The sequence below is a fragment of the Procambarus clarkii genome, chromosome 5 (assembly GCF_040958095.1).
Source record: "Procambarus clarkii isolate CNS0578487 chromosome 5, FALCON_Pclarkii_2.0, whole genome shotgun sequence".
NCBI classification, from domain to species: Eukaryota; Metazoa; Arthropoda; class Malacostraca; order Decapoda; family Cambaridae; genus Procambarus; species Procambarus clarkii.
The window spans coordinates 10616229-10630420 of record NC_091154.1 but is presented as its reverse complement, the minus strand read 5'-3'; the positions used below and the strand labels follow the sequence as shown (position 1 = coordinate 10630420).

The 14192-nt window shown below is 45.9% G+C and overlaps 2 protein-coding genes across 2 annotated transcripts in view; one reads left to right on the top strand and one right to left on the bottom strand.

Annotated features, from left to right (window-relative positions):
• LOC123766876 (serine-aspartate repeat-containing protein I-like) overlaps positions 1-7350 on the bottom strand; it is an 83364-nt gene extending 76014 nt beyond the window's left edge. Inside the window, exon 1 of the mRNA XM_045756328.2 lies at positions 7309-7350. Coding sequence (XP_045612284.2) covers positions 7309-7350 — 42 coding nt within the window. The remainder of the gene's footprint in view (positions 1-7308) is intronic.
• Positions 1-14192, top strand: part of LOC123765028 (tax1-binding protein 3 homolog) — a 36213-nt gene that overhangs the window by 11156 nt on the left and 10865 nt on the right. The window contains exon 2 of the mRNA XM_045753399.2: positions 7802-7966. Coding sequence (XP_045609355.1) covers positions 7862-7966 — 105 coding nt within the window. The 5' untranslated portion in view covers positions 7802-7861. The remainder of the gene's footprint in view (positions 1-7801; positions 7967-14192) is intronic.

Here is a 14192-nt window from a genome sequence, read left to right as displayed (position 1 = left end):
TCACTTACCCTCCTTAGGTTCCTAAACTTTTGCCTGTGTGCCTCTGGATTTAATTGATATGCATTTAAGATGCTTTTCTTTACAAATTCATAATCAAAGCTATGAGCGTCAGGTAGGGATGTAAAAACCTCCTGACTACGCCCCTTAAATTGAGACTGCATAATGGCTACCCATTGATCCCTTGGCCAGTTCATACTGATGGCAATTTTATAAAAATGTGCAAAGAAAACCTCAGGATCCTCCTCATTGAACTTGGGTAACTCTATATACTTATTCATCCTGATGGGATTATTATCACTATTTGTTGAAACATTACTAGTATTTCCATGCCCAGCTGCCATACGCTGTGTTTCAAGCCTATAGTTAGTGTCAGCCATTTGTTGTTGAATCTCTAATTGTTGCATCTTTGTGGCTTCTAGTTGCAACTGTGCCGCAATTTCTAAACGCCTAGTCTCAAGCTCCCTCTGCTGAGCTTCAGCCTCTAATATTTGCTGTTGCTGTTGAGCTTCAATCTCTCTTTGACGAGCTTCAGCCTCTAATATTTTCTGTTCTTTTTGAGCTTCAAGTTCTAATATTCTCTGTTCTTTTTGAGCTTCAAGCTTAGCATTGGCTATTTGCGCTTCTAACTCAAGACGCTTTAACGTCATCTGATCACTCGACTCCTCTCTTAACTCCTCCAGAATTTCTTCTAACTCTCCATTCTCAACAAAATGCGTCACAATGACTTTCACAATTTGGGCTTTAACCATTCTATTGTTGGCGGTCAAATCCAACTGATTTGCCATTTGTATTAACTCAGTCTTTTTTAGGCTCTGAATCCCTTCAAAGTCTGGGTGAGCCAACAACGATACAACTTTCTCCTCCATCGTTACTAACACTTGGCACTTGATTCACAACAATAATTAAAACAATGGCACTGCACTACACTTCACTGTAAAATTGTCACCACACTGAAAATTCGCTTGGCCTCACTGCACAAACAAAATATATAGGATGACTTACCCCAAAATCGTGAATACTTGACACACAGGAAGGCTTGCTTGGCACATGGAATAGTTCTTAAGAAACACACAGACACTTAACACACTGGTACCTAGGAAGGCAAGGTTAGATTAGCATAGTTAAGGTTAAGTGGGAACAATATTTCCCGGCACAGGCCCCCATAACTCTTTGTTACCTATTGTACGTTACGGCTCGTGACCCTATAACAGCTAACTTTAAAAAAGGTCTAGGGTTACTAAAAACTGCTGTTCACCAGAGCGGGTCACCAGTATAACCCCTTGATAAGTAATGAGCACTTTGTTAATTTTCCTTTAGGACTGAAAAATTATACATATAACTTATAATATATATATTCAAGACAGTATAATATAAAAACACAGATGGTAAAGTTAACTTATACAACAAACCAAAAAAATATTGTCATCACTCTTACTATAACATAATAAAATATGGCACAACAACAAGTAAACAGACTTATCTCCCACATGTTATTCCTTCGAGTCCCCTGAAGCTACTGACTACTCGCGCCCGTCTGTACCCATAATTCTCTCCCGTCTGCCTCATCCAGGATGAGGGATGGAAACTAAAGACTTTTTAATATTTAAAACTAATTGAACAACCACTTGTTCTCAAAACACATAAGAATGCAAAATAAATATAATAGTTACTTGCAAAATATATAAGTACAATGCCACCTACTTAATTACAGTAAATAAACAATTACATAAACTTAATAAAAAGTGACATCTGGAACTCCCAAACTGAACAGGTCCAGCAATTCTAACTTCCCGAATCTAACAGGTATTAGACGTGTGAAAGAGCAACCGCGCTCCTGTCCCCACTGACGCTGCCACACCACACGATAATTTACAAAAACACAATGTGTGTACATATACAGGCAATGATATAATGGAACAAAACAAGTTACTTTAAATTTATATACGTATTCAGCTAGGAGTACGTAACATGAACCCCGTGTATCCGTGGGCTGTTTAAATCTTGCTTAGTACTCCAAAACTGCATATGGAGTGTTGCGCACTTTTGTGTCAGTTACTCGGTTTGTGCAGGTTAAGGGTTAATGGGTAAATAAAATAAGAGTACTGTAGGTATAGTGGTCTACGTCCTTGGCTCACAATCAAAATACTCTGTACAATTGTACAAAATTAAATTCTGTACAATAAGTTTGACAAAAAATCTCAATGCATATTGGATAGCAATTATTTATATTATTGACTGTGGGTATTTTAATATACATTATTGCGTGTTGAACTGTTGGCTGTCAATGATATAAACCCTTCTAGTCATTAGTTATTAATGTGGCCTGTTGGCATCAGTATTGATCAGAGACCATCGGGCAGTATCACTTAAGTTCTGTTCGGGGATGAATTCTTTCGGTGATCCTGGAGAGAACACCATATTAGGGAGTGGGCCATTTATGTGTGTGGACCATATCAGGGAGTGGGCCATTTATGTGTGTGGACCATATCAGGGAGTGGGCCATTTATGTGTGTGGACCATATCAGGGAGTGGGTCATTTATGTGTGTGGACCATATTAGGGAGTGGGCCATTTATGTGTGTGGACCATTTTGTGTGGATCATATCAGGGAGTGGGCCATTTATGTGTGTGGACCATTTTGTGTGGATCATATCAGGGAGTGGGCCATTTATGTGTAATTACCTAAGTGTAGTTACAGGATGAGAGCTACGCTCGTGGTGTCCCGTCTTCCCAGCACTCTTTGTCATATAATGCTTTGAAACTACTGACGGTCTTGGCCTCCACCACCTTCTCCCCTAACCCGTTCTTCCCTCTGTCCCCGCGGCAAATTGATAAGGGCTCAGGACTGGCCAAAACATTCTCACGTTCATTTCTTTTCATGTGTGTGGGTCATGTTATTTGGGATTGTTTCAAAGCTCTTAAAATGTACTCTCTAGAAAGGAGACAAGAGAGGTATCAAATAATATTTACTTGGAAGGTACTGAAGCCTAGTCCCAAATTTGCACAGTCAAATAACAGCATACTGGAGTGAATGATATGGAAGCAACTGCAGAATAGAGCAAGTGAAGAGTAGAGGTGCCATAGGCACTATTAGAGAACACTGTATGAACATCAGAGGTCCACGATTGTTCAGTATTCTCCCAGCAAATATAAGAAATATTGCCAGAACAAATGTTGAAGTCTTCAAAACAAAAACAAAAAAATTGCTAGACCAACTGGGCTGTGGTGGGTATGTGGGCCTGCTGGCTGCTCCAAGCAACAGCCTGTTGGACCAAGCTCTCGCAAGTCAAACCTTGTGAGAGCTTGACTTGTGATTGATTGGATTGGGGATTGGAGAGTAGAAGAACTCCCAGAACCTCATCCAGGTACAATCCAGGTTGAAGTAAAACTTTCATGATTATAAAGCTATTGAAAATTTGTGATATTAACTCTTGAGAGTTTGGCAGTGATGGGCGGTGCACTCTCACGCCTTACAGTAAATATTCCTTCACCGCTAAAATTAGATTTTTACCAAAGGATTAACAAAAATTGTTTTTACATCTTGTAACACAGAGTAGAAAAATTTCATCCACTGGGTGGATCTAATATATCATCCAGTATGGTACATCTGAAATGTCACCCCTCCCATGCTGTAATCTAAAATGTCACCCCTCCCATGCTGTAATCTGAAATGTCACCCCTCCCATGCTGTAATCTGAAATGTCACCCCTCCCATGCTGTAATCTAAAATGTCACCCCCCCCCATGCTGTAATCTAAAATGTCACCCCTCCCATGCTGTAATCTAAAATGTCACCCCTCCCATGCTGTAATCTAAAATGTCACCCCTCCCATGCTGTAATCTAAAATGTCACCCCTCCCATGCTGTAATCTGAAATGTCACCCCTCCCATGCTGTAATCTAAAATGTCACCCCTCCCATGCTGTAATCTAAAATGTCACCCCTCCCATACTATAATCTAAAATGTCACCCCTCCCATGCTGTAATCTAAAATGTCACCCCATGCTGTAATCTAAAATGTCACCCCATGGTGTAATCTAAAATGTCACCCCCCCATGCTGTAATCTAAAATGTCACCCCTCCCATGCTGTAATCTAAAATGTCACCCCTCCCATGCTGTAATCTAAAATGTCACCCCTCCCATGCTGTAATCTAAAATGTCACCCCTCCCATGCTGTAATCTAAAATGTCACCCCTCCCATGCTGTAATCTAAAATGTGACCCCATGCTGTAATCTAAAATGTCACCCCTCCCATGCTGTAATCTAAAATGTCACCCCCCCATGCTGTAATCTAAAATGTCACCCCATGCTGTAATCTAAAATGTCACCCCATGCTGTAATCTAAAATGTCACCCCCCCATGCTGTAATCTAAAATGTCACCCCCCCATGCTGTAATCTAAAATGTCACCCCCCCATGCTGTAATCTAAAACTCCTGTTTTTTTTTCACTTCAGACTCTGTGACTATTATGATCGCTGTAATGATTAAAGATTGAACTGAAAAGAGCATATTTTTAGATAAAAGTATTAGTTAAAAGTCCAACATCATGGTGCAAATTACAAAAAACTAACATTGAATGTAATGAAACACCAATTTTTGGGTGAGCCCCAGTTGCTTCCTGAAGCTCTCGCTGAGATGTCTTCCATCTGCTAGATCTCATTAGCCGTGCATTTTTATTGGGCCTACCAGAGACCAGTGCCAGAACCTGGCCCTCCTCACTGAGGTGTAGAGAGCAGATGACACCCCGCCCTCGCGGGAAAAGGCATCCAAAAAGTCAACGAATCAATTCAGACCACTGCTGGGTTCAAAGAAACTAAAGGCTTACAACTCGCTGAATGAACTCCCCCAACAATGTAAACAAACAATCGAATATCTCAAACCAAATGTGGGATGAGAGAGGAGTCAGAGAGCCACTAGGGCTCAGCCAGAAATTGCATTTCATTACATTCAACAGTGATTTTCTGGGCCGGGTTGGGGGGGTATTGGAGGGGGAGCCCTCTCGTGGCTCTTTGAAGCTGACTATCTATGGAGAAGAAAACAGACTCTCCAGGGAGGAGGAGAGGAACCACAGGCAGTTACAATAAAGTCAGGACAACAGGCAGAGAGAGATATCCCAAAGCAACACGGACAACGAGGCCTAGGAACATTAGCCAAGCACTGGGCCACTAGTACCCTGTCTACCGCCAAAACCCTCCCCGCACCATAATAGTGAAAACAAGACGCAAGAGCAGCTTACGGTACTTTCCAACATCATGGGCCCAAGGATAGACTGCAAGCTGGCTAGGCCTAACAACTCTGCAGACAAGCTGAAAGACACGCGTCTTGGAACAGGGAATCAAGGAAACGAGATCCACTGAGGCAGAATGAGTGGCACGAAGGTAGTGGCAGAGAGCCTCCACCAAGCGGAACTCATGATGAACTCCCAACTGAACCAACCAAGCATCAGTAACCAAAGGACCCCTCCACAAGCTGGCCCAACTCATTTTTCGTCAGAAAAGGAGCTGCTCCTGAAAAGGAGGCCTGGTCCTCCGGAACAACCGTGGACATCTTCAAGAGAAAACTGGACGGTTTTCTAAAAAGTTCTGGATCAGCCGGGCTGTGGTGGGTACTTGGAGCTTGGTTGCTCCAGCTTGGAGCTTGGTTGCTTGGAGCTTGGAGCTTGCTTGGAGCGGCCCTAGCAACAGCCTGGTTGACCAGACTCTCACAAGTCGAGCCTGGCCTCGGGCCGGGCTTGGGGAGTAGAAGAACTCCCAGAACCCCATCAAGCAGGTATCAAGCAGGTCAAGGACCGGGCCACGGGGACGCTAAGCCCTGAAACCATCTCAAGGCAGGCTGCAGATGAACAAAATACCCACCAGGCCCAAAAGAACAAAATCCCTACCTCCAGAGGAGAGCACAAAGCTCCTTGATCCTTCAACTGGAGGCAAGTGCCAACCGCTTTAAAAGAAGAAGCTCGAACTGAAGGGGGACATGATTGACGTAGAAGAAAAAAGAAATGTGAGAACACACGCAAAGAACCATTGTTGCTCGAGCGCCTTGTGAGCAGGCCTAATGTGAAACAATGTGTGACAAAGCTCACAAAATGGCACTGGATGTATCGATGCCAAACAAAAGCAGCGGAGGCTCTACCAGTGTGGTACGATTAGAGGCGACAGTATTCAGCATGAGATGCCGATCAAGAAACAACCAAGAAAGGAATGAAAGAATGACATGCTTGGAAACCGAAGATCAATGGCAAACAGACAGGAAGTGGCAAGAAACCTTATGCTGCCACCGAGAAAACCGCAAGTGGGACACTTATCAAATTAGCCACCTGTTCACCGTAGAGATGGTGATAAAGATGCATTAAAAAGACCAGACACAAAGAGCTGAGGAGAAGTTTGAACCAGTGAAGTACACCACCAGCCCACTCATCTGTAAGAGGCAGAACCGTGGAAAAATGCTTAGGTACAGCTAGGTATGCTAGTATACCTCTACAAATGCCCAGATACATCTAGGTATGCTAGTTTACATCTAAAAATGCCAAGGTTCACAGTACAAGCGGAACCTCAAACCAAAGCTGAGCTGGCCACCAAGAGCCAGAAGGACTACCTTCCCGTGGTAGGACTCAAACCTGGCTAAGACCCAGGGCAATAGCTGGATTGAAGAAAAGAGGTACAGAATCCCCAAATGCAACCAGGTCAGCTGAAAGGCATCTACGATGATGGCCTCGTAAACAGGAAATGGTCGTAGAGAAAGACACCGATTCCAAGCCGACAGAGAGAGATCCACGTCGGAGTGCCCAAACGCTAAACAAGACCACAGGAAGGAGGCAGCATCGACAGCACACTCAGTAGAGATAATATGGAACCCGGAACACATTGTCCATCATGAGAGCATTGGTCACACCCTAAACAGGAACCAAGTGGTGAACCAAATTCACACAAGGTGAGAACAGTTTGAGAGGGAATACCCATAGGCCATAACGAACCCATGGGGGGGATTTCCAAGTCCTGAATGGTAAACCAAGAAAGACATCCAGGCACTGAGGGCACTGCACCGGACCTGAGAGTAAGCCGACACAGCTTAGGATACACGGCTGTGAAGGCCAACCTATGTTTGCCTAATGGACAAGCACGAAAGCAACCACTGTGCTCCACCAACTAGTGCTTGCTCCCAGACCAGGACCAGGACAGAGAGACCACACGACCCCCCTGACTCGCCAAAGACGAGGACTACGCCAAGCAGGATGAACCTCTAAGAGAGTGAATCCCGACGACACCAGAGAAGAGAACACTGTCAATGTAGGGGCACTGCTTGGGAGCACTTACAAAAGGTAGATGACTGCCAACTATCCAGTAGTTGGCAGTCATCTCGGTGAGAGCTTCAGGGAGCCACATGGGGGGGGGGTGGCTCTCTGAACCACCTTATGTGTGGCTACAAATAGTGTACGGTAATTCATAAAGATCAATTGTGTGTGGTGATTTGAGCACAGAAGACGATTGTGGTAGTGATTAGAGTCATTGAAGGGTTAGTGATTTATTCATAACATTTTTCTAGATACGTCAGTCATACTTAGAATAAGATTTTGATGCTAACCATGCAATATTCACTTGCAGTCCTCAGACATGGTAAAATAATAAGACTTGTTCTCATTGTAATGTTCTGTATACTGCAATGTTTGGACTAAATTGCTCAGCTATTTTGTGTTGAATATATGAGTGTAAACTTAATACAGTATAGCCTTGTTAATATTAAAATAATGATTGTAATCAAATGACTGCATATTTAATCAGCATATCTGGCTGGTTTCATTCCCCTCAGCTGTGTGAACGGGGGTAGAGCGGAAGTGTAAGGCACGGGGCGTCTCAAACTGCGCCAGCAATGACGACGACAGCATTTTCTCACGAGCCCGGCACTGCCATGGAGTGCCTCAGCATTCCCATCACCCTGGAGAAGGAGGCAGGACTGGATGAACATGGCAGACAGGTCAGCACTTATTATCTTTGTTGACACTTGGCACAAACTTATAATGTAGCGCGCGCACACACAGAGTGTTCAACACACCTTTCTCACCCACCATAATCTAGCACGGTAAGGCTAGCCATAATCTAGCACGGTAAGACTAGCCATAATCTAGCACGGTAAGGCTAGCCATAATCTAGCACGGTAAGACTAGCCATAATCTAGCACGGTAAGGCTAGCCATAATCTAGCACGGTAAGACTAGCCATAATCTAGCACGGTAAGGCTAGCCATAATCTAGCACGGTAAGACTAGCCATAATCTAGCACGGTAAGACTAGCCATAATCTAGCACGGTAAGGCTAGCCATAATCTAGCACGGTAAGGCTAGCCATAATCTAGCACGGTAAGACTAGCCATAATCTAGCACGGTAAGACTAGCCATAATCTAGCACGGTAAGACTAGCCATAATCTAGCACGGTAAGACTAGCCATAATCTAGCACGGTAAGACTAGCCATAATCTAGCACGGTAAGGCTAGCCATAATCTAGCACGGTAAGGCTAGCCATAATCTAGCATGGTAAGGCTAGCCATAATCTAGCACGGTAAGGCTGGACAGACTTGACTGGACAGACTTGACTGGACAGACTTGACTGGACAGACTTGACTGGACAGACTTGACTGGACAGACTTGACTGGACAGACTTGACTGGACAGACTTGACTGGACAGACTTGACTGGACAGACTTGACTGGACAGACTTGACTGGACAGACTTGACTGGACAGACTTGACTGGACAGACTTGACTGGACAGACTTGACTGGACAGACTTGACTGGACAGACTTGACTGGACAGACTTGACTGGACAGACTTGACTGGACAGACTTGACTGGACAGACTTGACTGGACAGACTTGACTGGGCAGACTTGACTGGGCAGACTTGACTGGGCAGACTTGACTGGGCAGACTTGACTGGGCAGACTTGACTGGGCAGACTTGACTGGGCAGACTTGACTGGGCAGACTTGACTGGGCAGACTTGACTGGGCAGACTTGACTGGGCAGACTTGACTGGGCAGACTTGACTGGGCAGACTTGACTGGGCAGACTTGACTGGGCAGACTTGACTGGGCAGACTTGACTGGGCAGACTTGACTGGGCAGACTTGACTGGGCAGACTTGACTGGGCAGACTTGACTGGGCAGACTTGACTGGGCAGACTTGACTGGGCAGACTTGACTGGGCAGACTTGACTGGGCAGACTTGACTGGGCAGACTTGACTGGGCAGACTTGACTGGGCAGACTTGACCGGGCAGACTTGACCGGGCAGACTTGACCGGGCAGACTTGACCGGGCAGACTTGACCGGGCAGACTTGACCGGGCAGACTTGACTGGGCAGACTTGACTGGGCAGACTTGACTGGGCAGACTTGACTGGGCAGACTTGACTGGGCAGACTTGACCGGGCAGACTTGACTGGGCAGACTTGACTGGGCAGACTTGACTGGGCAGACTTGACCGGGCAGACTTGACCGGGCAGGACTGTCCGGTCTAGTCTGTCCGGTCAGGACTGACTCGGCTGGACTGACTCGACTGGACTGGATTTGTTGGACTGACTTGACCGACCCTGTCGGTCAGACAAATGGAGACAAATGGTCAGGCTAGACAAATGGATATACTGTACTGTATAAACAAACAAATAATTAATCCTTTAAATAATTACACTTAATGTTGAACACGGGGGAGCCTGCACCTGAGTATACAGCGCTCGGGATTTGTAGTCCTAAGGGTCCAGGTTGCTCCCCCTGATGCCCCCCCAGTTTGAGCAACATTACCGATACTCCGCAATACATTAATAGCTGTTTTAGTGTCTAGCGCTTTAATTTAAATGCCTCGTGTGAAATAAGGGCAGCTATAGTGCAGCAGTTGGCAGACACCACCTAGAAAAAAATCGTGGACAACATTCCTGGGTATGAGAGCCTCAGTACTGAGCAAGCCACCAAGGCTGACACACAGAGCATGAGCTCACAGCACCGCTGTTCAGCTTTTGACCACAGCGTCGCCTAAAAATGTCAAAATATATATGTACATGCTATTATTTACCGATGATAGTATTACAGAAGACCCTTGACTGTGATAAGACTGACCAGAATTCTGATAATAGCAGGATTGTAGTGATATTTAGCGCTGTGCTCCATGGTGGGAGGAGTAATGGTGAGGGAGGGTGGTGGCATTGTCTTCTGACTGTGTGTGGCCACCTTTTATTGACTTGACTTACCATACCAGCTTAGTGGTTCACTGTGGTGAACATAAATGTAGATACTTATATATAACGTGTGTATAGAGTGTAATAACAGCAATAGGAGTATGTTGGGAGCCCCCATTTTGGTGAGGGAGGTGCGTCGTCTGCACGACTTGTCATGTTGTTTACTTGTGGCTACTATGGTCTTTGGGCACCATACCAGCTTATTTGTACAGGTATGGTGAATAAAACGGGTAGATACTTATATATAATGTGTGTGTATAGTGTAATACCACAAACAGTATTGTTGGAGGAGAAATATTAGTTCGTCTGGCCTTGAAGCAGTGAGGGCGGCAGCCACCAACTGACTGTGTTCGTAGCTACATCTCTTATTGCCTAAACTCACCACACAAGCTTAGAAGTACAGTTATGGTGAACAAAACATGTAGATACTTATATATAACGTCTGTGTATAGTGAATAAAAGCAAAAACAGTATGGTTGGAGGAGTATGTTGGCGATTGAGGAGGTGAGGGAGCGTGGGAGTGAGTGGTGGCGAGTGGCTGACTGGCTGGTGAGTGACGGCCACTCTTTGATGCTTTTTGACTCACAGTACCAACTTAGTGGTTCATTATGGTGAGCAAAACATGCAGATACGTATGTATAACCTGTGTATATAGTGTAATAACAGCAAAACTATTTGTTTATTGTTTTATGAATATAATAATTGAATCACTAATATGAACACAATAATTTTTAGTAGAGCGATGGTTCACACATTGTATTATATAAATATATCACAATACACACTATTGAATACTATTACTGCAAAAAAAAAAAATCAATCAGAGACATTGAAATAATTAGGTAATAATATCTATATGGCAATCCCTGCCTGATAGCTCGGGTGGAGCAGACCTCCTCTGGCGACTGCTGTGTCAACGCCTCTTTTCTGGGGAGAGCCCCGTCGGCTCCCCGGAGCTTTCCCAGGCTGATATGCTAATGTCAGACTTTGGCATCAGTCATGTGTATGGAGTTCTTAGACCTACCGGGGACCATAGCCAGAACCGGGCCCCCTCAGAGAGGAAAGGAGAGAGAGAAACCCCCCGTGTGGTTGGAAGCATTCTATGTCTGCCATCGACCGGAACAGGCACCCAGAAAGGTAAGCGCCTCAAAACAAACCCCTATTCTGGTTAAAATTGCTACCAAAAGCCGAACTAATGGATAGAACTCCCCAACAGAAAACAAGCAAACTAGTGTGACGTCACACGTCGCCGCGCCGCTGTCTGCGCAGCTCCCCCCTCCCCGGGAGGGGGAAGGGGGAGCCCCAGACCCTTCACGCCGGCTACCCACACCTCAGTTCTTGATTCTGATGCTATAGGGGTAGGTCGTGTGCTCTGGCTCCAGTGTCGCTACAGCACTGTGCTCTGCGTGTGGTGTTTGTTTTTGTGGGTGCGAGAGCCAGGAGTTATCTTCAGTACTCAGGCTGCATGTGCCTAGGGCTGCCTTCCCTAGGTGCCCTGTAAGTACTGCCCTTGGGGCTTGGGGCCACCTTCCACAGGCTCCTCGGGGTCTGCCTCTGCTGGTCCGTTTTACCTTTTCGGTTTTTCGGCCGCCTGTTGGGCTTTTGGGTGTTCTGTTCTCCCTTGTTCCCTGTAGGTAAGAGGCATTTTGCACTGGTAGGGGCGCAGGGTGCTGCACAGCTTTGTATTCCCGACATAGCGGCCGGCTCTGTTCCTTGGGGTCCGTTGTCCTCTTGCGGGGTTTTTTTTTTGTTTTTGCCTGGTGGGAGGTTCTGCCCTATTATTCCACCGGTGGTTACCCTTCCACTGTTTTCCTTGGTGGCGCCCCCTGCTAGGTCCCCGTGAGTGTACACCTCCCTGGAGTACAGCTACAGAAGTTCTCTTGGTAGTTTTAGCCGCCGGTTAGCAGCGCCCTGCCTGGGACTACCTGAGCACGAGTCCTCTTCAAGTAAACGCCCGGGACCCTGGGAATCCCGTAGGGGGCGTGTGGGTCTGATGGATGTGACCCCGGAGTCCCCACTCGCTGTGTGCGAGTTTGAGGATTGCTCGGTCCCCTTGTCTCGGGGTGACCCCCATTGATTTTGCCTCTGCCACGCTGCCTGTTGGGTCAGTGATACTTTTGACCCTGAGTCCTGTGAGTGTTGCTGCTTGCTTGTGACTCAATTTACCCAATCCTCTGTTGATTCTATTTGGGTACAGGCGGCGGTGCATTGCAAGCTCGGTTTCGTCTGTTGCAACGCGCTCGGTTGGTTGCTCACCCGGATGCCCCGGGGCTGCCCCGTTTTGCTTTTCGAGACCCAGACTTTGGGGTGGGGGTCGCTTCGATCCTGGTTCAGTCCGCACCTCCTCGTCCTTCCCCTTCTGTTCGTTCTGGTCCCCCCCCCCCCCTTGCTTCCGGCCCCGAAACGTCTGAGGGTTTCGGAGTCGGAGCAGGGGTTACTTGATCTCGAGACTCGGGCAGCTTTGGGGGTGCCCCTTCCGGGGGGGGGGAGGGGGGCAGAGGCATTTGAGTCTTGTCTCCCGGCCGAAGCGTCTGGGTCTGACCAGTGGGCCCCCTTTCTTCCGGCTTCTACGGCTGCTCCGTCCTTGTCTTTTGGTGTCGGGGCTTGGGGAGAGTTACTGGGATTAAAAATAGAGAAAATAAATTTAGTGATTATTATAATATACAAACCGCCAGATGCAACGGCCGAGGAATTCACAGAACAGATAAACAAAACAGAGAATAGCCTTGATAATTTGGAGAACCCGATACCTGATATTATCTTCCTATGTGACTTCAACTTGCCTAGTCTCAGATGGAGAATAGCAAACAATAATATTATACCAGGAAATCTATCGAGACCTAACCAACCACAGATTAGAGAACAACTTGGATTCTGTGACAAATTTTCACTCAACCAGCAGATATCGGAGCCAACGAGAAATGAAAATACAGTGGTACCTTGCATAACGTGTGCAAGTTGGAATCGTCAGTGTAAGATTCCTTGCAGAGATAGCTTAGCAAGGAATTATTTAGGCCTAGGGCGTTCGAACACATTTGTCCGAACGCAGGCTGCAGGCAGGTCGCAGCACGGTGTTTTGAGTTAGTTGTACTCTGGAGCTGCTTGATGGGAGACGTGGACTGGTGACTCAGGGCATGGCCCATTTGGTTAAATAGGAGGATGGTCTGTACATTAGTATCACAGTAGTGGAATTAGCCATTCATTCATATTAGTCACCAGTCCACGTCTCCCATCAAGCAGCTCCAGAGTACAACTAACTCAAAACACCTTGCTGCGACCTGCCTGCAGCCTGCGTTCGGACAAATGTGTTCGAACGCCCTAGGCCTAAATAATTCCTTGCTAAGCTATCTCTGCAAGGAATCTTACACTGACGATTCCAACTTGCACAAACACAGCTTGGGGTCAAGGAACAGCCAACAACATACTCCTACCCCCCCCCATCCTCCCACACACTCAATGACAAGGTTGGTATTCTTAATCTCACAACATCCAGTCAAGCTTAGCTGGACCTCCAAAATACAGTACCACCTGACTCCTCGCCTAGCGCTCGTGCGCTCCCTCACATATCCAACATGAATAAATGCTAAACAGCGAAGACACAAATATACTCTCACAAAACAACCATAATAGGTAAATAAGCGCACTACTATCTTTATTACATCTAAATTGAAATAATATACTAATTGCTACTCTAATAAACATTACATTCATATAAATGATATAACAGGTTCATAACAGTATGAAACTAGGAAATTCATAATGTCCTGTGCAGACGATGAGTCACAATAACATGGCTGAAGAGCTGATACCCCACCCAGCACAACGGAAGCTGAAGAAATATTTCAGTGTGTCTTGGATCACTGTAGAGTAACATACAGTATGTACTGTATTGCCACATAAGGTATTGAGTGTGTCTTGATCACTGTAGAGTAACATACAGTATGTACTGTATTGCCACATAAGGTATTGAGTGTGTCTTGGA